General features: G+C 40.0%; 1 protein-coding gene across 2 annotated transcripts in view; it reads right to left on the bottom strand.

Annotated features, from left to right (window-relative positions):
- The window catches only part of PRRX1 (paired related homeobox 1), a 78,478-nt gene that overhangs the window by 13,331 nt on the left and 38,908 nt on the right, over positions 1-26,239 (bottom strand). For both annotated transcript variants that reach the window (XM_055582212.1, XM_055582213.1), the window contains exon 2: positions 4,740-4,915. In XM_055582212.1, coding sequence (XP_055438187.1) covers positions 4,740-4,915 — 176 coding nt within the window. The remainder of the gene's footprint in view (positions 1-4,739; positions 4,916-26,239) is intronic.

Raw genomic sequence — 26,239 nt, 5'->3', positions numbered from 1 at the left:
AATCTCATCCAGACTTCTGCCACAGGTATAATGATGTTTTTAAAGTTTCTTCAAAGTTCTTCAAAGGGCAGAAACATCATCTGCTTTTATGACACTTGTTGGATATTTAAAGAAAATCTCCCATCTTCCCAGAAGTAGACCCTGCGTTAAGGATTTCAGAAGCAAATTGTTTATCTGGGAGGTGCAAGGAATAACCACAGAAGAGAGAGGAAGTAACAGAGGAAAAGCAGCCTCTAACTGGTGTGCTACTGAACCAGCTCTGTCCGTGGGAGCTTAGTCCTTGAGGGACCCTAAGGGTAACACAGGGCACACACCTCCCACTGGAAGGGTGAAAGAGTTGTGGAGTCATACATTGGCTCCCGTCAGTCACTGGTTATTAATGTTCCAACACTTCTGGCATGTCTCCTGAAGTTCTAGAAAGAAACTTGTGAAACAGAAATTCAGATACTGAAAGTTGGAAGCTGGTTGGAGTATATTTAATTGCAGGCTTCCAAGGAAATGGGCAGCACTGATATCATTGAGGACAGCTAATAAAAACTCTACCATTTATTAAGTGCTACTGCTGCTGCTGCTGCTAAGTCGCTTCAGTCATGTCTGACTCTGTGCGACCCCATAGACGGCAGCCCACCAGGCTCCCCCGTCCCTGGGATTCTCCAGGCAAGAACACTGGAGTGGGTTGCCATTTCCTTCTCCAATGCATGAAAGTGAAAAGTGAGAGAGAAGTCGCTCTGTCGTGCCAGACTCTTAGCGACCCCATGGACTGCAGCCCACCAGGCTCCTCCATCCATGGGATTTTCCAGGCAAGAGTACTGGAGTGGGGTGCCATTGCCTTCTCCGAAGTGCTACTAGGGCTAAGAATTTATACAAACATGTTACCTACATTTTTCATAGTTATGACAATTCCACAATTAGGTGTTATTATTTCTATTTCAGAGTTGGGAAAACCATCTCAATGAGATGGACTCTGTTGAAGTTCACAGAAGTAAAAAATGGCTGAGTTTTTGAGCTCAAGGACATCTGACTCATGATCTTACAACTCTTCTGTACTGCTGTGGAATTTTATTTCTTCATTTACTCGTTCACAAAGTCTTTGTGGAGACTGCATTCTGGTTCCTGGCCTAAATACTGGGATGGAGAGACGAGACTTACTCTCTGCTCATAAGCAGCTCACAGTCTACTAAAAGAAGATAGACATGTAAATTTGAAAGACAGCAATGCAAGAATTTCAGGTACAGTTCTGGAAAGGCATGACAAGGTGTGGGAGAAAGAAATCCTATGGTGCAGAGTAGGACAATTTCACAGCGCTAGCTGGCAACATTCACATAGAGTACCACATGATTGGTGTCCCATGGAAGGCCAGGCGCAAATCAGTAGAGGAAGAATCTTTTCTGGTTTCAGCTCTTTTGTTTCTAAGGTGTCCTTCACATTCCTATTAGAGTTATCATTTTAAATGAAAATATAATTATATTAGTGCTTCTCTTTAGCTTTCTATCATCCACTGACTCTCTGTCACCCACAGAATAAAATCAAAATGTTTTATCAAACATAGCAAAGATAATATCTTATCTTTATTCTAAAACAAAGACTGTTCAAGAATTAGCTCATTGTCCATTGATTCAGCCACATTCTGTATCACTGGGCCCTCATGCACTGGTGCTTCATCATTTCAGATCTTACTCTGGGTTAAGACTCCCAAATGCATTTCCCACCTATATGTATTCACACCGAATGTTCTCTCTGTCTGCAGTATTCTCCCCTTTTATCCAGGTGCCAAAGACACGTTTGTTTTTTTTTTTAAGATTTAACTTGAACATCATCTTCTTTGTGAAATGTTAGAGTGGAAGGAACGTGACTTTAAAATCTACCAGAGTTAAAGAAAAATACTGGCTCCATGACTTAAAGATTTGTGCTTGGATAGTTATATATGTCTCTGATCCTTTGTCTCACAATCAAGTAAAGATGATAATACCAACTCACAGGTTGCTGTGAGACTTGGCATAGAATGACTACTCAACATTCATATATTCTCTTTTTCCCCAGGCAGATTTAACCATTCCTTCCTCTGATCTATCACTAGTTCTTGAACATTCCTTTAGTGTAGGAATCATCTTATGCTCTGATAACAGTATGATCTGCACATTTGTCTTCTCTGCTCCCAGTCTGGAACATCTTTGAGGAAAGAGCCAGTGTATTATTTATCCCCAGCAAACCCAAACTAGTTCCAAGAGAATAACAGATGCTTGATAAATATTTGAGAGGAAAAAAAGACAGGGAAAAAATGAGATTGCAAAGATGATAAGATATGGCTTCCATCCAAGAGAACTTCACAGTCTAGCTGGGGAAGTTGGCCTGTGTACAACTCAATATAATACATGTCACATTGTGATAAAGGCCATAAATATAAAGAAGACCAGATTCAGAGGCAGTGGTTCAGACTGGCAAAGGGTAAGTCTTCATGGAGGAAGAATAAAGTCACAAAGGGAGAATTCTGTCCTGCTTACATGGGAAATGTTCACAATTCTAAAAGACTTTAGAACATAGTAGGATGGAAAAGGAAGAAGATAAAACAGTTTCAACATATAAGAAAGTCATTTGCTTATTGTGATGGGACCAATTTAGCTCCCTAATCCAAAACTGGTCTTACACCTTTTTTGTTTTTTTTTTTAATTTTATTTTATCTTACACCTTTTTTTGTTAATTCCCAGCATTGCCCTGTTCAGGTTCCCTTATTTAAAATTCAAATCGCCATGGCAAAAGTGGTACTTTCAGGCATTGTGAGTTATTGACCTAAAATTATTTATTATGCCACTGTAGGCCAAGCCTGGGGCATAAAAAAATATGGGTTTTGAAGGAAAGAAGAAAGGATTTAAAAGTAGAAACAGGGAGCATGTTTGGAGATCTGTGGTGAGCAGCATGGGGGAAGAGGATGTGGGAAAGCAGGCCTCAGAATTGTGCTTTGGACAGCAGGATGGAGAGAGCAGAACTGAGTTTGTGCCTGTGGACCACTCTCATCTGAGCCCCGAGAGACTCCCACATAGTAACATCAGCATCCTCACATCTGCCTCCTCCTAACCTATCCTTGTGGGTACCACAGTGCCCAGGCAACTTACTCCTTTTGTCAAAGACATTTTTTTTTCTCCTGGGGAGGACTTCTAGGTGAAATCCCCATTTCACAAGGACAATGCCTGCACACTGTCTTCAGGCTGAGGCAACCTCTCAGACCCTCTCCCTCAACTCAACAAATATCTCTCACAGTATAGGGTTCTGCATACAGTTCCTAGCCTCCACACCCGTCCACACCCTAGCCCAAGTCCCCCATCAAGAGAGTTATCATTTGCAGAAAGAAATCCTTCAAGCCCAGGGCCTACCCCAGTGGTTCAGGGATGAAGATTCCACCTACCAAAGTAGGAGACAGGGGGTTTGATCTGTGGTCCAGGAAGATCCTACATGCTACAGAGCAACTAAGCCTGTGCACCACAACTATTGAGTCTGTGCTCTAGAGCCCATGGTCCCCAACAAGAAAAGCCACCACAATGAAAAACCCATGCACTGCTATGAAGAGTAGGCCCCCGCTCTCTGCAACTAGAGAAAAGCCCACACAGCAATGAAGATGCAGCAGAACCAAAAGTAAATACATTTTAAAAAAAGTATTTTTCAAGAAGAAATTCTTCAATCTCAGACTGAACACAGATTTACGAACAATAATTTATTAGGGAAGACAAGCCTACCTCTAGCAATATGGAAGATAATCAAATCTGGACTCTGAGCAGAGATAGCAAAACACTGCTTGAAAAAGCATGTAGCCAGAGGAGTTGTATTTATATATTTATTTAAAACCTACTGTAATGCTTAAAAACATGAACTCTAGATCTGCATATGTGTCTTCAAATTCTAGTTCAGCCCCTTCCTAGCTGTGTCACGTTATACACAAGCCTTTAACTTCTGAGTCTCAGTTTCTGTATGTCAGATGAATAATATTATCCACCTCACTGAATTGGGGTGAGGATTAGACAGATTAGTTATGTAACTAAGGACACTGTTTGGCATATAAGGGCTCAACTCGTATTAGTTATTATTATCATCGTTATTATTCCTAATCACAGATTGTATTATTTCTAGATGCCTGGCTTGTAGTTGATGAGTCATGGCATTAATATTTAAAAGAATTACTATTCTCTCTTCACCTTGTTTTACATACACTTACCCATCTTCACTTCACAGAAACACAAAATCACCTACTTAAATGTGCTCTTAATGCAGTTTCTAAATTCAAGATCTTTGATGTGTTCATTCCCCACTGCCATCCATGTCCATCACTATAAATATGTTTCTTGGAGATTTGGACATTCCCAAAGTTTAGGGAGGAAAACTGAGGTGGGGGACAGAGAATTCATCCCTTTGACCACCTGACTGCTCAAGTTGAAAGCTGGGGCAAGGTGGTGGGGAAGGTGCAGAGTTAAATGCGCTGATGGACAACGTTTATAACATGAATCTGGAAGGGTGGGAAACAATGAGAGGAGTGAGACCGCTAGCAAGGCATATTCTGCCCTACTGAAAAGCCTTCACTTTGATTTTTTAAAATATGCTTCTGCCAAAAGAAACACAATCAGAAACTGATTCTGTCCTCGTGCCGCCCATTTATAATCCTTCTTATTATCAGCTCTGGTCTGAAATCTACAAGTGGTGTTTTTCAACAGTCTTCAGAGATGTGCCCTTGAGGCTGGGAGTACTCTGGTTACCTGCACTCTGGCCTCAGTGAGGTTCACCCGGCGGGCGAGGTCTTCTCGCACAAACGCATCTGGGTAGTGTGTCCGCTCAAAGACACGCTCCAAAGCCTGCAGCTGACTGCTGTTGAAGGTTGTCCTGTTCCTCCGCTGCTTTCTCTTCTTCTTTTCCTCTGAGTTCAGTTGATCATCTGGAATACAAGAAATTGATGATAAAGGAGCTAAAGTCATGTCAGAGGTCTGGTTTATACCTCTTCACTGTATATCCACAGTGAAACTCTTTCCTTGGCTCCCATGCTCATCAAAGTGCTAGGGCCAAATGCCACTTTCTGGGTGCAAATACAGGTTTTGGTGCCTTCAAGTTCATACGCCAAGAACCCACAGCAGTTATGATGTTTGTTTGTTGCTTCTAAATCTTCAACCAGACCTGAGCTGTTAGAGAGATCTTTTCATATGCTCCTTGAAGCCTGTTTTGTCAAAGAGGGCTAAAGAAATATTTCACTCCTCTCTATATTCTCTGTACATCTCTAGAGATGGGGAAAGAAGAGATTGCTTTGGACTTCATTTGTCTTAGGTAATGCTATGTTCATTCACACAGTTTCATAACGAGGAGCCGAATAATTCCCTGGTTATGTCACCTCAACAAACCCACATCAACACAAATGCAGTTATAAAGGAAAAGCCATATTCAAGCAGATAAGAAGGATTTCTGTTTTTCCCATGCATCTTCCTGGGAAAAGCAAATAATCCCTCACTGTGTTTGTTCAAGGCTCCATGCTGTTGCTGAGTTAGGTGTCAAGGGCATCAGCTTAGATCAGGGCTAGTGCTACAACACCTACCCACCCCAGCTGACGCTGACCTCAAACTCACTAAGAACTCAAGAATAGTCCTGAAAGACCTCTGAACCAGTTTCACCCCAAATTTGAGTTCTAGGGCTTTGAAGTCTTAGGAACCTTTGGAGAATCATGTCCTCAAGTTTTTAGCCATCAAGATTCCTCCTTGATTTTCTCAGAGTTCCCTCAAAGGCACCATGGCCAATTGGTCCAGCCAGCCCAGGGCTGTGAGAGAGTAGTGTGCTCCTGTCCTGCTGCCCTCCCTCGGTCCAGCAGGAGCGATGGACTTGTGGAGCTGAGCAGGATACCAGCTGTGCTAACATCACTATCTTAGCCCTCACCCTCATACCCAAGGCACCACAGAGCCCCTGCAGTAACTCAGAGATTTACAGCTCGAGTTGCTCAGGCCCAAGTCATATGCTTGGCCTGATAAACCAGACTCACACTTCCAATCACTTTTCCCACTCATCTCGAAGGAAAATACAAGGAGTGAAAGTGAGGATGGAGGGGAAGAGAACATGGCCACTTGTTCCACATTCAATGGAAGTAGCTCTCAAGTCACTTTTTTTCAACATGTAAATTCTCCTTAGGGCTTCCCAGGTGGCACAGTGATAAAGAACCCATCTGCATGGGTTAGATCCCTGGGTTGGGAAGACCTCCTGGAGAAGGAAATGGCAACCCACTCCAGTATTCCTGCCTGGAAAATTCCATGGACAGAGGAGCCTGGAGGGCTAGAATCCACAGGGTCACAAAGACTCAGAAATGACTGAGCCACTGAACAACAACAGAAGTCTCCTGACCCTCTGTAACTATGAAAACACAAAACACTCAAGAAAAATACTAGCGTGAATCCTGATGTTCCAGGAGGAATGATCCACACCTGAGCTATAGTATTATTACTGTAGACTGGGGGCATGTTCCAGAGTTGGGTGGGGATTCAGAGTACAGCTTAAATCTAGGAGCTCCCAGCCCAGATCTCTCAGTGCCTACCTGAGGCCTCCAAGACTTCTGCTGAGAGACCACCTTCTCCACAAGTGCTGCTTCACCAGTGATGCCCTTGGAGCTCAGAACAGAGACCGCGTTCCCTCCTGAGAGGTAAAGCACCCGTATACAGTAAGTACTTGCTGAATTCGTGTCCAGGGAAAATGTGAAACTTTCCCTGTCTAGAGGAAACTGTTTCTGTAGGAAAAAAACCATATGATCTCAACCCCGTTCCCCCATTCAGTGTCTAAGAAGCTGCTGACATTCATTTTTTCATCTTTATGGTTGTCTTCAGAATTGACCACCTCTCTGGTTCTTTCCATTGTGGTGCCTCAACCAGGAGCCCTGCTTTGAAGGCACTTCTGTGACACTCTCAATAAGAAAGAAGGTCAGATCAGTGGCATCTTGAGAATGAAGCCAATTTGATTATCATGATTTCTGGGAGTGACTGAACAACAAAAGCAACAACAATCAAAGCCTGGAATATTTCAACAACACCCTTGATTTTACCACCATTTAGCTATTAGAAAAATTACTTTACAACAATGTCAACACTACAATTCAAACACCTAGGATCATACATCTTTCAGTTGTTGCCTTGCATTTGTATTCTCCTTCATGTTTGAATATATGGAGGCATTCCTGTTGCTCCCATTCTCTTTCCAAATCTTTTTGTTTACAGTTCTACATGTCTTGTGCTTCAGGTTTCTCTCTCTCTCAGTCATTCATGCCTTTTTGACAGCACCACACCTGCGTTTCATGTTCCTGTTAAACAGAAGTCCGAAAAAATCTCTAACTTCCATACCAACCCCAGACTGAGACCAATGAGTCAGACCCTGGGCCATTTTAATCATGTAAAGGAAATTCCTTATTAATCCAATCCCATGATTTGCTTTCTTTCCTCAGAGGAACTGTTTTCACAGGTATAACCACAAATTCTAAATCCTTTATGCTGTTTGGGAAGCCCATTTCTTCTTGTACTGCCAAACTGCAATGGAGAACAAGAAGGTTTTATGTTTTGTTCTTAGTGCTACAACCTGCTACAGAATCTCTCAGTAGTTCTTTGAAATCTTCCACTGTTCATTCAAATTCCACTGACTGTCCACCATAAACCACCAACTCCCCTGACGTGGGGGTAAGGGAAATGGAGAATTATAGTTTATGACAGAGAATAAATAGCTATGATGACCTGAAAAGATTCCAGCAGAAGTTTCCCAGTGAATGTCCTTGTTGTTTTTAACAAATGAAAACACCAGTCCAGATCATGTTGAAGGTGAGAAAAGACACACGAATGACAGGGGTTCACGGAGTGTGGCTCTGGTAAACATCCTTCAGAGCACAAGTGTAATATAATAGGAAGAGACAGTGAGGGGCCAGCAGACACCACTCAAGCGGCAGCCCTGGGCTTGTCTGTCTTTGCTCACTAATCACGAACTACGAGCTCCCTGTTTTCCCCCAGGAATACAGAACAGGATCCCGTGCAGTCTCATCAGCAGCATGAAAGGAAATGTGGACAAAATAGAGCACATTTACAAATGTGAGACATTTGAAACACCTGCGATAAAGACTTAGAATATAAACTCTGGTTGAATATAGGGGAGAGAAACTAGTGTATTTTTATTATTGCTGGAATATTATATTTCTGGTAAAAACAGCTACTATAAAAGGTCAGTTTAGAAGGATGCTGTTCAAGGATACTGACAGCCAACTGGACATCAGGAAATGGCTAATTCTTTGGAATTCTGGAAGGGGCTTCCCTGGTGGCTCATATGGTAAAGAGTCTGCCTGCAGTGTGGGAGACTACGGTTCGATCCCTGGATTGGGAAGATCCCCTGGAGAAGGAAATGGTAACCCACTCCAGTAATCTTGCCTGGAAAATCCCATGGACAGAGGAACTTGGCAAGCTACAGTCCATGAATCAGACATGACTGAGAGACTTCACACACTTGGAATTCTGGAACAGGTAGGATTCACCAAAGTGCAGAATAACCACAGGGTGGTGGTGGTTGTTGAGTCGCTCAGTGGCGTCTGACTCTGTCATGACCCCACAGACTATAGCCCATGAGGCTCCTCTGTCCATAGGTTTTCACAGGCAAGAATGCTGGAATGGGTTACCATTTCCTTTCCCAGGGGATCTTCCTGACCCTGGGATCAAACTTGTGTCTTCTGCATTGACAGATTCTTTACCACTGGGCCACCAGGGTACATGGATACATATTTATCAAAATTATGTTTCAAATCCAAGGTATTTACAGATTTTATGGAAGATTATGTTATGATTATGTAAATTTCAAGAACGTAGTTATTCTCATGCTTTCCAACAAAAACAAGCCAAAAAAAAAAAAATAAATAAGATCACCTGTTTGTCTTATTAACAGGTGAATTTTCACTTGATTCATGAGTCATAAAATATTGGCACCACATAAAACCAGAGAAATTATGTAATTCAACCCTCTTATTTTATAGATGAGGTCAATGAGGCCTAGAAGAATGAAGTGATTTGCCTCAAATCACAATACAAGCTGAAACTGGGCCAGAGCTAGAAGCCAGGACTTCTTCTTCTTTTTTTTTTTTTTATTTAAGTATAGTTGATTTACAATGTTGTGTTATTTTCAGGTATACCACAAAGTGATTCAGATATATATATCCATATATACATCCATATATAGCCATATATATATGAATTTTCTATATATATATTATTTTATATATAGTATGTATTTTATATAATATTTTCTATATATAATATACAATATTGTATATGTGTGATATATACTATTTTATATATTACATAGTATCTTATATATGCAATATATATAGTATATGTACAATATGTACAAAAGAATATATACATAATTGTTCAGATTCTTTTCCCTTATAGGTTATTATGAAATATGAGTATCATTTTCTGTGCTGTGCAGTGGGTCCTTGTAGGTTATCCATTCTATATATAGTAGTGTGGAAGCCAGGACTTCTATTTCCACCTTACTTTTTAAGTGCAAATGACAATAGATGCCCCACGCAGGAGTGAGACAATTAAGTCAGAGATATAAGTAAAAAAACACTACCCCGGGAAAACTCTGTATGAGTAAAAAGGTTTATCCATACTAGTTATATAAAGAGGGTCTCAGGAAGGGGGTCCATGTGTTCTACATGTTACTTCTGCCAGAAAAGCCATTAAAAAAAATGCAACAATTCTCATGTAGGACAGCTACTTTGATCGAGATGTTCTTGGATTTCCATTTCAAAGGCCTCTGTAAGTCCTTGCTTCACCGGTTAAGCATGTGCAGGGTTACTTTCACGCAGTAGTAAACCCTCATCTTCTATCTTCTCCCCACATTCATATTAGCATTTCTCTTTCTTTCCTTTTAGGACACAGTGCAAAATCTGTTTCCTATGACACACTTTAATTCTACTTTCTCTATAAAATTTGCTGATACCTCCAATCCATATTGATTCCTTCATATCTAAATTCCTATACGTATTTTAGTGTATAATCAAATATTTTTTAAAAAGTATGATTCATTTCTTTCTATGCAAATGTTTTATCACCTCAATGCTCTCAGGTATTTCTATAAAAAAGACATAAGGTCTTTTGATAAATTAAGTGACAATAAAATTTGAAAGAGTGTTGTGGTACAGAAGTAATTTCAGAAAATTAGAACCTTGGTGATTTGTGGGTGTGTTTGTCACTCAGTCATGTCTGACTCTTTGTGACCCCATGGACCCTATGTAGTCTGCCAGGTTCCTCTGTCCATGGAATTCTCCAGACAAGAATACTGGAGTGGGCTGCCATTCCCTTCTCCAGGGGATCTTCCCAACCCAGGGATCAAACCTGGGTCTCCTGCATTGCAGGCAGATTCTTTACTATCGGAGCCACCAGGACCCACCCTGGTGATTTACCTAAAGTTTAAGAGGATGAATCATGTTTGAATTCTTTTTCATAGCATATAGCAAATAATTAGGTTAACATTATCTTTTTGTCCCTGGTAAAATTATTTACCTGTGGAGGAAGAAAACATTCTTTTACCATGTTTCTTTTTTAAATAGCTTCATCATCAGATTTAGAGAGGGGAGAGAGCTTCTGACTCTTCCCTAAATGAAGGAGCTAGTCCTTCATTTTTATTTCCTACAAGATAAGCAGATCTAAGATAATGAATAATTGAAACAAACAGGAGGAAGAGTCTTAAAGAGAATGGAGTTTCCAATGGAATAGGATGTTAGAATACTTATCAAGCTCCTTTTTAGAAAAGAAAGCTCTAAATTCTAGGGAGGAGACACCTCAGGCTTTCACAGAGAAGTTAAAGAGAACAATAGCTCTGTTCTTGACTCTAGCTTGAAATCCACTCTGAACTTGACTTGGGACTGCTGAAGTTACACTGAAGGGAGGGTGGAGAAGACAGGGAGGAGTGCCAGCCTCAAGCCTGAGGACCGGACAGCAGACAGTGATCCCTCCTCACTAAGGCTTTGTACTCCCCACTTGGGCTCCAGTTAACTCCCAAAGACCCTGACCCTCTCCCGCTCTGTATCTTGTGGGAGAGTTGAGATTCCAAATCGGTCAGCCAAATGTAATTTAAAGGTACAGCAAAAACATATTTTAGGGATAAAATCTGAAGAAAAAAAATGTGTTTCGTATGCCTGAGTCACATCCATTTGAGAAGAAATCTGATGCAAGAAGATAAAATGCCAGCTTCAGTAGCAGAAACCAACCACCACATCAAAGCCTGTCATCTGTCTTTTGGTTGAAAACATGGCAAGCAAGCAGATCTACAGAGGAGCCCGCTGATCATTTTATGGGCATTGAAGAATGTTTTCAAAGGAACTCATATTGCACAACAACTACTTACTTTAATGGGATTTGTGTGGTTCAGGCCCTGTAACCTTTGGAAAATTGAAGGGAAGTATAATTGTAAAAGCCACTAAAAACTGTTTAGCTTTTATTGCAAGGCTTATGAAAAGCAGTGAGATACAGCTGTGGCATTCATTTGCGTTTCTTTGGTTACACTAAGCTCCAATTCTAATTAGGACAGCATCCTTTTAATAAGTGCTCCGATAAACGGCACATAGGTCCTTCACTGGGATGACTGTAGACTGAGTTTAGCACATCCCAGTGACCAAAGCCAAGTTCAGAAGCACATCCAGATCTCAGCAGCACATCCAGATCTCAGCAGCATATGCAGGATCCTCCACCACTCAATGCCAACAACTTTCAACAGGGACCAGGATTTTTAGCACGAGGAACTCCACTCCAATGGAGTGGAATGAAACAACACTGCAAATGGTAGGTGGCAGCCTGGATGGGACACGAGTTTGGGGAAGAATAGATACATGTATATGTATGGCCAAGTCCCTTTGCTGTTCACCTGAAACTATCACGATGTTATTAGTCAGCTCTAACTCAATGCCGTCTGAGCTACCAGGGAAGCCCCACTGAAGACAAAAAGAGAAGAGAGAGACAGAGGAGGAGATGGTTGGATGGCATCACCAATGCAATGGAATTAACTTGGGCAAACTCCAGGAGATGGTGGGGGACAGGGAGGCCTGACATGGTGCGGTCCATGGGATCACGAAGAGTCGGGCATGACTTGGCTACTGAACAACAACAAAACCCCAATACAAGATAAAAAGTTTTTTAAAAAAGAGAGTGACCAGGTTTCAGGCAACACAAATGTTCAACTGTACAGCTGTGATTCATCTTATGGTGAATTATCACATCTCGGCTGCCAGAACCTGAACTTTGTTTGATGATCGTTGACGAGTATATTTTTTCCTTTATGGTCAACTTGGTATACAAGTGGTTTACTTTTAGTCAAGTATGAGTCATAAACCTTAGATTGTAGGATTAAAACACCTTGAATATTTGGATAGTATATGTTCTTTGCAAAAGAAAATGTTTTAGAAATGTGTGAAACAACATTATTTTGAACGGGTTTCACCCAAAATATGGATCAGTGACTCTGTGTAAAGCTATAGTGATTTCATGCAGATTCAGGTAAAAGTTGAAAGCTGAGTATAGCCAAGTCTCATCTGAAATAGAAAACACTGGCAAATATGAGGCATCATAATAGTGTGTACTGCTCTTCACTTCATCTTATATATTTGCTTTTACCTCTGTAGGAAATCCATTTCCATAGAGTCAAAAATACCAACACAATCCACAACCTTATCTACTTTAACTGTCTTAAGACATTTTTCTGAAAGGACTCCTGACCAGAATCTTGAGGATATCTGGTAAAAAGCAAGCCTTCCCATGTGGCCCCACTGGGACTATGTTGATAATTTCCCCCATGCTGTCATTTTCCATGTTACTCTGGGTCTATTTTAGACTGTAATTTCAGAGTACAAAGTTTATGTATTTAATTGAAGCTCTTTCCAATGTTCAGTTCAGTTCAGTTCAGTTGCTCAGTTCAGTTGCTCAGCTACGACCCCATGAATTGCAGCATGCCAGGCCTCCCTGTCCATCACCAACTCCCGGAGTTCACCCAAACCTATGTCCATCGAGTCGGTGATGCCATCCAGCCATCTCATCCTCTGTCGTCCCCTTTTCCTTCTGCTCCCAATCCCTCCCAACATCAGAGACTTTTCCAATGAGTCAACTCTTCGCATCAGGTGGCCAAAGTACTGGAGTTTCAGCTTTAGCACCATTCCTTCCAAAGAACACCCAGGACTGATCTCCTTTAGAATGGACTCAGTGAATACAAAGTAGTAATCAGATATAAATTATTCATATATTAGAACTATTATCTTAGGAGTACACAATAATATTGGCTTGGCCAAAAAGTTCGTTCAGATTTTCCCAGCTGATGTTAGAGAAAGCATGAACTTTTTGGCTAACTCAGTACCTTCTCTTTGATAAAGACATAAAATTCTGGCTTCAGATATGTAAACTACTCCCAATTTCTCTATGGATGAATCACTTCTCAATTCACTTCTGGATGTCAAGAAAAGTGGGAAATGAGAGTGTTTTAATGAGAAGCAACTACACTATAATCGGGAGAGTACAGCGGAGTAGAGAAGCGAGGTCACTGGCTTGGCAATCAGAATGACTTGTGTTCTCCAATAGGCCCTGCTACTTTATCAGCTGTGTGGACTTGGGTAAGACACTTTACTTCTCTGAGCCTCAATTTTCAAAACAATAAAATGGAAGAAGGACTATGTACTTCCTAGGGTCATTTGAAAATTCAACAAACACAGAGCAGGCAGACAGACTGACACATAGCAGTCAATTTGTAAGTGGTGGATTTTACAGCAACCACGGCTGCTGTGATTTTTCCTTGGAGAGGGACTAGTCAAAATCACTGCTGTTCTTTCTTTTTTCTCCTGTTTTTTTCTTATATTCACTGCTTGCTGGTATCTAAGCGCTCAGTAAGAGCTCTATCACAGCCTAATGGGGGAGATGGTGAGAAAAACATTCAAATATGTTGCTATGGCTTAGTTAGGTTTGATGGGGGAGCATTGTTGAGATCTAGGGAGCCTGAAAAATGAGTAAAAACTTCGTAAATTAAAAAGAACTGAAACATGACCATCGACTCAAAATTGTACAAGGAAATCATGCATTGAAGTTTGTCCCGAAAGCCCCATTTGGATCTCTTTGCTTACTGCTAATCAATTTCCTGGCTCTCTAACAAGGCAATTTTCCTTTCTCAATACAAATTTTGAAAAGAAACATTCAGAAAGCAGGCAGATTCCAACACTCAAAGACAGGTAAGCAACCTACTCGTTTAACAAGCCATCTCACTGAAAATGAGTAAAAAAAAAAAAAAGAGAGAAACAGACAGGAAAAAGGAAGACAGCCAAGAGCTAAACCCAGGCTATGAAAATTCAATGATTCCTCAGGCTGTTTGCCTTGGGTTGACTAATTTGGTTGCCACATGTCTAAAAACACAAAAGTTGGGTCATATTACTCAATATTTATTCAGTGACTTTTTTTTTTCTGAATGTCTGAGCGCCTTGATGAATTCCAAAGGGATACAAAGAAACCAAGGAAAGCAAAGTTCTGGGAAAGGAGTGAGTTCTGACTGAGATTTTAAAAGCTTTCTAAAATTGCTATATTCCAGGTGTGTGGTCCCCTTGGAAGCATGGGGCATTTGAGTAGTATTACAAACAAAGCTCCAGAGGAGTCATAAGCCACAGCCTTCTTTGGGTAGCATTTTTCCTTTGTAGTAAGGCTTGTTGTCATTTTGTATAAGACACAACATCAATCTTGACATTAGCTGTAGAAACTGGTGTCTTCATGGGAGGCAACTGCCATGAGTCATTTTTTTTTTTTAATGATTCATTTTTGGGGGGTAAAAATTTTTAATGTACTGAAGGAAAATATGGTAAAAAAAAATAGGTTTCTTTAAAAATATATAAAGCTAGAGGCAGGTAGCAATGAAGGAGATATACATAATTAGGAAGTCAGCTCAGCTCTTGAAAGGACAGTACTGGTAGAACAAGACTCTTTTATTTGGATAAAACAAAAGACAATTATGAGGCATTTGAACACTTAAGAATAGAAGCATGACTTCTATTTCCTTATGTTTTTCATCTCAAGTTAAAAGGACAGATGCCTAGAGCAGAGAAAGCCACTGAGAACAGAGAATTAGTTTTTCCTCACAATAAAGATGGAGCCAAGGATAATTCCGTAACACTGTCTACAGTAAGTGAAGCCGGCTAAAGAGGAAATTAAAGCCCTTCTCAGGTATTACTCTGGTCTCTGAAATCAAACTAATTCAGTTCAGTTCAGTTCAGTTCAGTTCAGTCGCTCAGTCGTGTCCTACTCTTTGCAACCCCATGAACCACAGCACGCCAGGCCTCCCTGTCCATCACCAACTCCCGGAATCCACCCAACCCATGTCCATTGAGTCAGTGATGCCATCCAACCTTCTCATCCTCTGTCGTTCCCTTCTCCTCCTGCCCTCAATCTTTCCCAGCATCAGGGTCTTTTCAAAGGAGTCACCTCTTTGCATCAGGTGGCCAAAGTATTGGAGTTTCAGCTTCAACATCAGTCCTTCCAATGAACACCCAGGACTAATCTCCTTTAGGATGGGCTGGTTGGATCTCCTTGCAGTCCAAGGGACTCTCAAGAGTCTTCTCCAACACCACAGTTCAAAAGCATCAATTCTTCGGCGCTGAGCTTTCTTTATAGTCCAACTCTCAGATCCATACGTGACCACTGGAAAAACCATAGCCTTGACTAGATGGACCTTTGTTGGCAAAGTAATGTCTCTGCTTTTGAATATGCTACCTAGTCATATCAGTCTTGGTCATAACTTACCTTCCAAGGAGTAAGCATCTTTTAATTTCATGGCTGCAGTCACCATCTGCAGTGATCTTGGAGCCCAGAAAAATAAAGTCTGACACTGTTTCCACTGTTTCCCCATCTATTTCCCATGAAGTGATGGGACCAGATGCCATGATCTTAGTTTTCTGAATGTTGGGCTTTAAGCCAACTTTTTCACTCTCCACTTTCACTTTCATCAAGAGACTCTTTAGTTCTTCTTCACTTTCTGCCATAAGGGTGGTGTCATCTGCATATCTGAGGTTATTAATATTTCTCCCAGCAATCTTGATTCCAGCTTGTGCTTCCTCCAGCCCAGCGTTTCTCACGATGTACTCTGCATATAAGTTAAATAAGCAGGGTGACAATATACAGCTTTGACTGTACTCCTTTTCCTATTTGGAACCAGTCTGTTGTTCCATGTCCAGTTCTAACTGTTGCTTCCTGACCTGCATACAGGTTTCTCAAGAGGCAGGTCAGGTGGTCTGGTATTCCCATCTCTTTCAGGATTGTCCACAGTTTATTGTGATCCACACAGTCAAAGGCTTTGGCATAGTCAATAAAGCAGAAATAGATGTCTTTCTGGAACTCTCTTGCTTTTTGATGATCCACTGGATGTTGGCAATTTGATTTCTGATTCCTCTGCCTTTTCTAAAACCAGTTTGAACATCTGGAAGTTCACAGTTCATGTAGTGCTGAAGTCTGGCTTGAAGAATCTTGAGCATTACTTTGCCAGCGTGTGAGATGAGTGCAATTGTGCGGTAGTTTGAGCATTCTTTGGCATTGCCTTTCTTTGGGATTGGAATGAACACTGACCTTTTCCAGTCCTGTGGCCATTGCTGAGTTTTCCAAATTTGCTGGCATATTGAGTGCAGCACTTTCACAGCATCATCTTTCAGGATTTTAAATAGCTCAACTGGAATTCCATCACCTCCACTAGCTTTATTTGTAGTGATGCTTCCTAAGGCCCACTTGACTTCACATTCCAGGATGTCTGGCTCTAGGTGAGTGATCACACCATCATGATTATTTGGGTCATGAAGATCATTTCTGTACAGTTCTTCTGTGTATTCTTGCCACCTCTTCTTAATATCTTCTGCTTCTGTTAGGTCTCTACCAATTCTGTCCTCTATTGAACTAAATAGAACTAAATTGAATAAAGACTAAAATTTGCCAAAATGGTCAACATGATAAGATTGATATTTTTAAACAATGTTTAAGAGAAGGGAATTTAAAATTCTCTCTAAAGAATTAAAAAAGCCAAAGTGTAACCAGTGATTTAAAGTTGGACATTTTTTGAGAACTCTATCACACTATAACATCTCTAGGTTTCAACATTTTTGTCTGTAAAATGAGTTGCTTTAAGATATAAGCAATACATTTTTTTAAATTATAACAACTAGGTGTACACATTTCCTCCTATTTTGCTTTAAATTCTGTTATGAAGCAATTGTGGAAATTGACAGTTGGGGCTTTAGGTTAGCAATCAGGAGGCTCAGATCCTAACTCAATAGGATTACTGACCAAATCTCTGATGTTAGGCTTCAGTGTCCTTACTGGAAAAATTATAGGTTGGACTCGGTAACAAAGATCTCTTTCAAATCCAGAATTGTGGGTTTTTAGAATTGCTTTCAAATTATCAGCATCTAGCCCAATAGAAAATTTTTAATAATTGTCTGTTTCAGGCAATGACTGAATCGTCTTCTTTTTTTTTTGTTATGCTTTTGGTTTGGTTTTCTTCTTGTCTTTGTTTTGGAAAATCTTTCACTAGACGGTGCACTGGATGAAGACTATTCTGTAATTACTCATTCCTAGAGGAAGCTGAGGTGATTGACCTGTTCCTCCATGCTCAGAGTACTCTGCAGAGATAGGTCTTCAAGTTGAAATTAACGTGAATCTTTATTTAAAAAAAAATTAGTTCACCCATTAAGTATAGTCTAGGGAAAGAGAAAATTTAAGAGGTTTCTAATAGCTCAGTTGGTAAAGAAGTGAAAGTCACTCAGTCATGTCTGACTCTTGTGACCCCATGTACAGTAGCCTCCCAGGCTCCTTTGTCCATGGGATTCTCCAGGCAAGAATACGGGAATGGGTTGAATCTGCCTGCAATGCAGGAGACCCCGGTTTGATTCCTGGGTCAGGAAGATCCCCTGGAGAAGGGATAGGCTACCACTCCAGTATTCCTGGGCTTCCCTTGTGGCTCAGCTGGTAAAGAATCTGCCTGCAATGTGGGAGACCTAGGTTCGATCCCTGGGTTGGAAAGATTCCCTGGAGAAGGGAAAGGCTACCCACTCCAATATTCTGGCCTGGAAAATTCCTTGGGGTTGCAAAGAGTTGGACACAACTGAGTGACTTTCACTAAGAAGCAGTTATTTTAACATCAGGTGGTGCTAGTGGTAAAGAATCCACTTGCCAATGCAGCAGATGTGAGAGATGCGGGTTCAATCTCTGGGTCTGGAAGATCCCCTGGCCATGGCAACTCACTCCAGTACTCTTACTTGGAGAATCCCATTGACAGAGGAGCCAGGTGGGCTACAGTCCACCTGTATAGGTTTGCAAAGAGTCAGATACAACTGAAGCAAAGGGGGGAAAAAAAACAGAAATGAGAATAACGCCATTTCTATTGTTACTTCTCCTAGTTTTGACCACCTAACCATGGGTTGCATGACAGCAGACTTACTGAAACACTGCCTATGTCAACCACTTCAGACTAATCCCCAAATTGGTGCCGCTGAGAACAATCACACCTATTCTTGACCTACACATCCTCTCACTATCAACATCTTCATTCATTCAAACAAATATTAAGTATCTACTACACACCAGGTAAGCAGATGCTCTGAGAAATAGAGTGATATTATACATAGTCCACCTTCAAGGAACTTTATAATTTACTTTGGAAATGAGGCCACAGGCACTTGAAATATAAAGCAATAACAGAGAAAAGATATTCCAGTAGATGTGGTGGCCATCAGAGCCATTAACGAGTGAAGGAGAACGGAGACACAGAAGTGGATGGTGAGAAGACACAGTTGGCACGAGCCTCCCTCTGTCATGTGTGAGTTCAGCAACACTTCCTCAGCTGCATTATGACATGTCCCTCCATTCACCCCATTCCAACTATGCAACTGATGTGACAAATCACACCTTCCTCATTTTTCATTCATGTTCTTCTTTGATCTTCTATGTCTTTGCCTAACCACACATCCTAGGCCTTTCCCTATATCCACTGACTCTTTATACTGATGTCTCCTTCTTCTCCTCCATGTCTCCATTAACCTGTCAGCTCTTCATAGAGACCTTCTCTGATCATCAAGCAGAAGCAATCTTGGTGTAACTATTGCCCTTCCAACATCTGAATGAACCATCTGCTTTGTAACATGTGACAATTTGTAATTATTGTTGTTGGTTGGCTCACACACTAGAATATGAGCTTTAAGGGGGCAGGAACCTTTTCTGACTTTTAACTGTAGTATCCCACCCTCTAGCATTAGTGCCTGATATACTTTAGGCTCTTTTCTTTGAATGACTGAATGAATATATGTTAACTGTGCTTGGTGAAAATGCCTACTCCATACACCTTGTTGATTCATACTCAGCCATCAAACCTGACAGCCCTTTCAGGGATGAGCTTCTATAAAGTCTTGGCACACCAACTTTCCTGTTATGAAGGGTTAGTGCATTCTCTACAAGGCATGTAAATTCCAGAGGCATGTGTTATCTGGGGCTTTCATGCACTTTCTTTGTATATGACTCCCCATCAGTAATTATCTCTTTAGTTAGAAGAAAGCCTTGAGGCAGGTAAGTATGTAGAACAGAGCTCTATACATCTCAATAGCACTCATTAAATGTTTGACCTTGGTGATGATGACACATATAGAATTATTGAACATTTTAGTTCTGACCTGATCTAGTTATATCTGTTCTAAAAATACATGTTTGGCTTTAGGTTGGATTCTCTTCTAGTTAGTCATTTCTAGTCACTGTGTTTCTGTTCCCTTTCACTGGTAAAGGAGCTTGGGAAAAAGCATGACTAATACATTCTCCAACATACAAGAACATTACTGTCTGTCAGCCACACCTAAACCTTAATTATATGGTGATTTCCTCTCTAGGGATTTGTGACTTTTAACTAGTAAGGAAGCTGATGCACTAAGGTCATCTGAGAGAAAAAAAGATTTTGGGCAAAGCACTCAAAAATCCATGAGGGATAATCTTATTCCACTGAATCATGTCCCCTGCTGTTGAACAGCCCTAAAGAACTCCTTGTTAATAGGTGATTCTGTCTGCCTGGAGTGGAAATCTATGAGTAATCTCTATGTCACTGTGACTCATGTCATAGCCACTACTTCCAACTCCCCATCATGTGAGGGTTGGCAAGAAGACTTTATACTGCTTAACTAATAACAGGAAGAAGCCAGGAGAGAGGAAAGACCTAATAACAAGTTTTATTGATTAAAAAGAAGATAGCTAGAAATGGAGGATGACCAAGGGTAAGAACAGTGGCTTTTTAGTCACCACCTAAATCACTCTCTTCCTTGACAGCTGTTTCCAGTGTGCCTTTAATGCAATACAGCCATTCTTCCTTCCACATCCTTGAGTTTTTTTTAAAGATTTCTCTACCTTGAGGTTTTTTTTTTTTCCCCCAGCTTTTAAGTTACTTTCAAGAAAGGACTTCATAGCAATATGCTGAACCAAGAAGAAAGACAAACCAGGACAAACTAGAGTTGAATTCTACTACAAAACCATTCTTTAGTCACTGATAGAACTTTCATTTGCTGACTTTCTTCTTTCCCCTCTATTCTTCTGCAATTCTAAGTAAAATGGTGTAGGATTTGACAATGTGGTTAGCTTACCAAAAGGTAGAACTTTTAAAACAAAGTATCTCTGAAATAAAATGGAAGATTTTATGAACTCAGGTGACTCACACACATACACACACACACAAAAACCAAACCATAATATGGATTAGGTATGTAGGTGGGAGAAGAGATTTGGGGGAAAAAAAGTTATGTTTGCTATAAATTGGTTAAAGAAAGTATGCATATGGACTGCAGGTGAGACCGTCCTAAACTGCAGCTTGACATTTTTGAAATCTAGCCAAAGAGGGAGTTACCTATAAGGAAATCAGGTCCCTTTCTGGCTATTCAGTTGTGCTTTGCAGACCCGCTGGTAGTCTTCTTCACTTTATTCTATTTGGTTGTTTTCATACTAAGATTTTCCAGAATTAGTGGTCATACTTCCCTTGAAAACATCATTAAATTTCTTTCTTAACTAATGACCTGTCAATCTGGGAGTAAAGCTGCTTGGCTGGAGGATTATCATGATTTTCTCTCCTGAAGATGTCCAGTTTTAGCACCAGCCTCAGAACTTCCCAAAAGCTGAACGGGCACTAACTTTGTTGGCCACTAAGCCTAGGGGGTCACCAAGTGGCATCAGTAGAGTTAACTTTTTGACTAGAGAGAGTCTATTTGTATATCAAAGTTTATCTCTAATTAGTCATAGCACCAGATCAGATTTTCACAATAGTGATTTTATACCCTTTCCTAGCAATCCAATGCTCATGTCTTTTAATAGAATTTAATTATATAGACAATTTTATATAATTGGCAGGGGTGGGGTGGGGAGGTATGCCAGTGGGTAAAAGTCAGATAACCTGGGTTCCTGACCTGTCTGGTTCTAAAAATTCATGTGATTTTTTTTTTCATAGTCATGTGATCTTAAGGATGTACCTTTGCCAAGTTTGGTTTCCATCTCTACTGCTATCAAATAGGGCATGTCATTAGACTTTTAAATATCTTTTCCTGATTTTAAATTATAAATGCTTCTTCAAATAGTTGACCAGTGAAAAAATCTGTGCCCTCAGAGAGGTATATAGTAAAGAATAATATATTTGTTTCCTAATTATCTCAAATTTGGGAATCTATAATTATATAATTCCATGGATACACATTTTTGTGGTCAAATCTGTAGTATTCTCGATGCTTTAAATAACATTACTGATGATCTTTGTGGATGTTTTTATTTCAACATTGCATAGATGCTCATTTTCTTTTAGATAAACTTTAAAGAAAATGTTCAGATTTAGCAGGTATTCAGATTCAGACGTGACTGAATGACTAACACACACACACATACACAAACAATTGAAAAGAAAGTAAAGATGAAAAAACATTTTATAAAGTTCCGAAATTTTAAAATAATCTGATATTTAGAGGTGGGGGACATATTTCATAAAACGTCTGTGTGTATATGCCTGTGTGTGGGCCTGCGTGTGTCTGTATAAGTGTGTGTATGACTTAGAGAATCCTGGGTTGAACTGCAACAGTGCTATATACACGAGAACCAGAAGCAGATCCAATTGCCCACAGTGGAAAGGACCAGTTCTTGGCATTGTGAAAGATGTTACTTGTTTGGGCTTTCCACATAGCCCACTGAAACTGCAAAGACCTATCATTATTACTTAATCTCATGCCAGCTATATCTGGTAACTCACTTTGACATATTAGTTTCTAGGTAGGAGCTCCCAGACAATGGCTCGTGTAATATCAGTGCCAGCTGGACTCAGCTGTAAACAACAACAACAAAATCTTAAATAGATATTTCAGATGTTTAAAATTTAAATAGACCAAGATAGAGTGTATAAAGCTCCAAGTAAGTCAATTGCCAAGTTGTGCTGGTCGGTACAACTAAGTGCTGTATCAATGTGCTTAGTCACTCAGTTATGTCCGACTCTTTGCAACCCCGTGGACTGTAGCCCACATCTGCCATGGAATTCTCCAGGCGAGAATACTGGAGTGGGTTGCCATTCCCTTCTCCAGAGGATCTTTCTGACCCAGGGATTGAACCAAGGTCTCCTGCATTGCAGGCAGATTCTTTACCATCTGATAGTCTTAAATTGTTGCATAACGTAGACACAGAGGAAGGAAAGTGACATAAAAGGAGTAGGAGTGGTTTAAAGATGAATCACTAAGGAGGCTTTTAATTAAACTTGGAGAGTTTATATATTGACACCATCCCACCAGGACCCAAGTAACATGCAAACCTTTAGAACCATTTGCAGTATATGTTTCAAAGTCCAGACCAAAGCAGCTAGGTAGGTTTTATGGGTCCCTCTAGAAAAGCAGTTTCTTGTCAGGGCTGGAAAAATAATGTTACAATGGATCCAGTAACAACAGAATTTAGGCCTGTTAGTTGCATTGCAAGTTGATACCTCTTCCAAAAGGAGAGAATCAAAAAAAAAAACAATTTATTTCCCAGGCTAAGAGAATAACTCTGACATTTAGGATTAACAAGAGTTTGGTGTGTAGTCTGTCACACACAAGGTGCAGATCTGTTGGGGCAAATCTGTCTACCATTTTATTTGTTTCAACAAAGACTATCACGATGGCGAGTTTCTCCAGGATCATCCCTTGTGGGGGCTCATGACAGGAGACAGGAAGATGTATGTCACTGGTTCTCCCAAGTCTAGTTTGCTTTGCAAGGTTCCTCTAAGCATACAGAACAGCTGAGAAGGCAAGTTTGCAAAGAGTCCTATACAATGACTGCAGTGACCATTGACCAATAAATCAATTCCATCTTTGTACCCTACTTAACCTTTGGATATGATGAATATTTGGAGTGTGTTTTTTGTGGTCTCAAGCCAGAAGTTAACCACAGCCTAGAGATTTTTAAACCTCAGGAAAAGAACTAGAAATCTGTGTCTTCCACTTTATTCTCAGTGCAGTTGGAGAGCACAGAATTCCATTAGAGAGAAACAATGTAATTGTGTTCATAACTTCTGAGGGTTGAGAGGCTGCATTTATATGGTGTCTTTCTTCCAAAGATCATAAAGCACCTCACATATGTTATTTCATTTATATTCCAAATGTCTTTATGGTATAAGAAAGGAGAAGAGTACTTAATACAATTTTAAGGAAAAATATATATTAATAATTTAATACAGTTCAGCAAAACTAAGTAACATTAATTTAATATACAAGGGAAACCAATGTTTGTTGGCATTCAGAATTTTAAATGGACAGTGGATAAATTCACGATTTTTATCTTTAATGAAAAATTTTATTTTACTTGTCCCAACTCTTCTTGATCACATTAATTGTTCTCTTTTCTTAACTCTAATTGCTTTAAGTGCTTGGTTCACACAATTTAACACATTGTTACACAGCGTACCATTGTTTCAATAGTTACTCAAAGGGAGAGAGTGGCGTGTATTGGAAATGACACTAACTGGAAGATAGAGCCTGGAGTGCCCATCCTGCCTGCCCCTCACTATCATTCAACAAATTCACATCCTTCCTATGCTCCAGTTTCTTTACTAACAAATGAAAAAATCTTAATGGATTGTTGTGAGATTCAAAGAAGATGGTTTTCATCTTTAAAATACTATGCATATAAATAAGACAACTATTATTTAAACTCTGTGAAGGCAGAGACAATGTTTTGCACCTTTCTTATCTATTTTCCAGGATCTGCTGTGATGTTGCATTAAGATGATTTCCCAAGTACTTAACTAATTTCTTAATTACAAAGTTACTGAGTACTTACTATTTTCCAAGAATCATTCTTCAGAACTTTATATGGACTATTTTATATTTCATTAAGAGGTCATATTATTATTATCCTCATGTTGCAGATGAAGAAACCTAGGCTGAGAGGGATTGAGCAGCTTGACCAGGGGCACAGAGCTGACACTTGACCCTTGGCAGTTTGGCTACAGAGCCTAAGTTGGTTTGTTTTTTTTTTAATTTTATTTATTTATTTATTTTTAAATTTTATTTTATTTGTATACTTTACACTATTATATTGGTTTTGCAAAATATCTAAATGAATCCGCCACAGGTATACATGTGTTCCCCATCCTGAACCATCCTCCCTCCTCCCTCCCCATACCATCCCTCTGGGTCATCCCAGTGCACCAGCCCCAAGCATCCAGTATCGTGCATCGAACCTGGACTGGCGACTCATTCCATATATGATATTATACGTATTTCAATGCCATTCTCCCAAATCATCCCACCCTCTCCCTCTCCCACAGAGTCCAGAAGACTGTTTTATACATCAGTGTCTCTTTTGGTGTCTCGTATACAGGGTTATTGTTACTGTCTTCTAATGAGGTGGATGAAACTGGAGCCTATTATACAGAGTGAAGTAAGCCAGAAAGAAAAACACCAATACAGTATTCTAACGCGTATATATGGAATTTAGAAAGACGGTAAGAGCCTAAGTTTTAAAATGCTTTACTCTGCTTGTCTTTCAAAGAACTGGCATTCTTTCCTCAAAGAATGCAGAGATTATGAAACTTCCTTCCTAAAGCTATCAAAAGACAGAAGAACCTTTTAAGAAGTGCACAGAAATTTGTGGGCATGTGTTGGGTATAATTTTAACTGAGAATTTGAAATAGATAAACATACCGACTTCTTCATATATATGACTGGGTTGCAATCCTATGATTTGTATAAGAGGTGTTTCATTCAGAGAAATACTTCTGAGCATTTGATTTGGCAAAATATTAAATGCTGAAGTTATAGCCTACAAGATATTTCTATTCTTCTCCTGATCAACTAGTTACAAATTCTTCCCAGAATTATGGGAGGATAAATCCAATTATGTACAAGGCCAATGGGAACAAGATAATTGCATAGATCTAGTACCCATCCATTACACTCAGCATCATCAATCACTGAACTGCCACAACCTCAGCTTTCTGGAATCCCCAGTTGTTTGAAATACTCTGCTATTGCCATTTATGGAAGAACCATATTATACTGTCTTTGTCTTGAGTGCTATCAAAATAAAATTTAAAAATTAAGTGTTTATCCTAGAAAGGGTGTGATAGAACAATGGAAAACATGAGAAAAAAATCAAAATTTGACATATGAACATAGACATCAGAACCTCAATCAAAGGATCTGGTTAGCCCCACTAAGAAATTAAGTTGGGTAGTTCTCTTTTTAGTTTTTTGTGATGGGAATTACATTTGTGAGCAGAAATGTGTGCCTGCTTTCCCCTCACATGCACCTCACACACATGCCAACTCCACAGGGGGGAATCTGACAAATGTGCAGTTCTTGAACAAAGCAAGCAAAGCATTTGGCTTGAGTAGAGATGGAATGATGAGTAGCCAACAAGTTAAACTGAGTTCATTCCCAAAGTTTATATGAGCCCTTAAACCATGGAATTAAAAATAAATTGCAATGATGAATCAACTCAGGTTTTCTATTTGTGTTTTCTTTCTATTCAGTGTAACATATTTTTATTGAACACCCACTGGCTGATGGATATGAAAGGTCAGTGGCCCCCACCCCCACAAGGAGCTCACAGTTTACTGAGAAAAACAGATATATAAACAAGTAACTTCAAAAAAATGAGCTAAGTAATGGAGGCATACACTATAAAATTGTGGAACAAATCAAGGATCAAGTGTGTCTAAATTGATGAAA

The sequence above is a fragment of the Bubalus kerabau genome, chromosome 5, assembly GCF_029407905.1.
Source record: "Bubalus kerabau isolate K-KA32 ecotype Philippines breed swamp buffalo chromosome 5, PCC_UOA_SB_1v2, whole genome shotgun sequence".
Lineage (NCBI taxonomy): Eukaryota > Metazoa > Chordata > Mammalia > Artiodactyla > Bovidae > Bubalus > Bubalus kerabau.
This window is presented reverse-complemented; position numbering and strand designations above follow the sequence as displayed.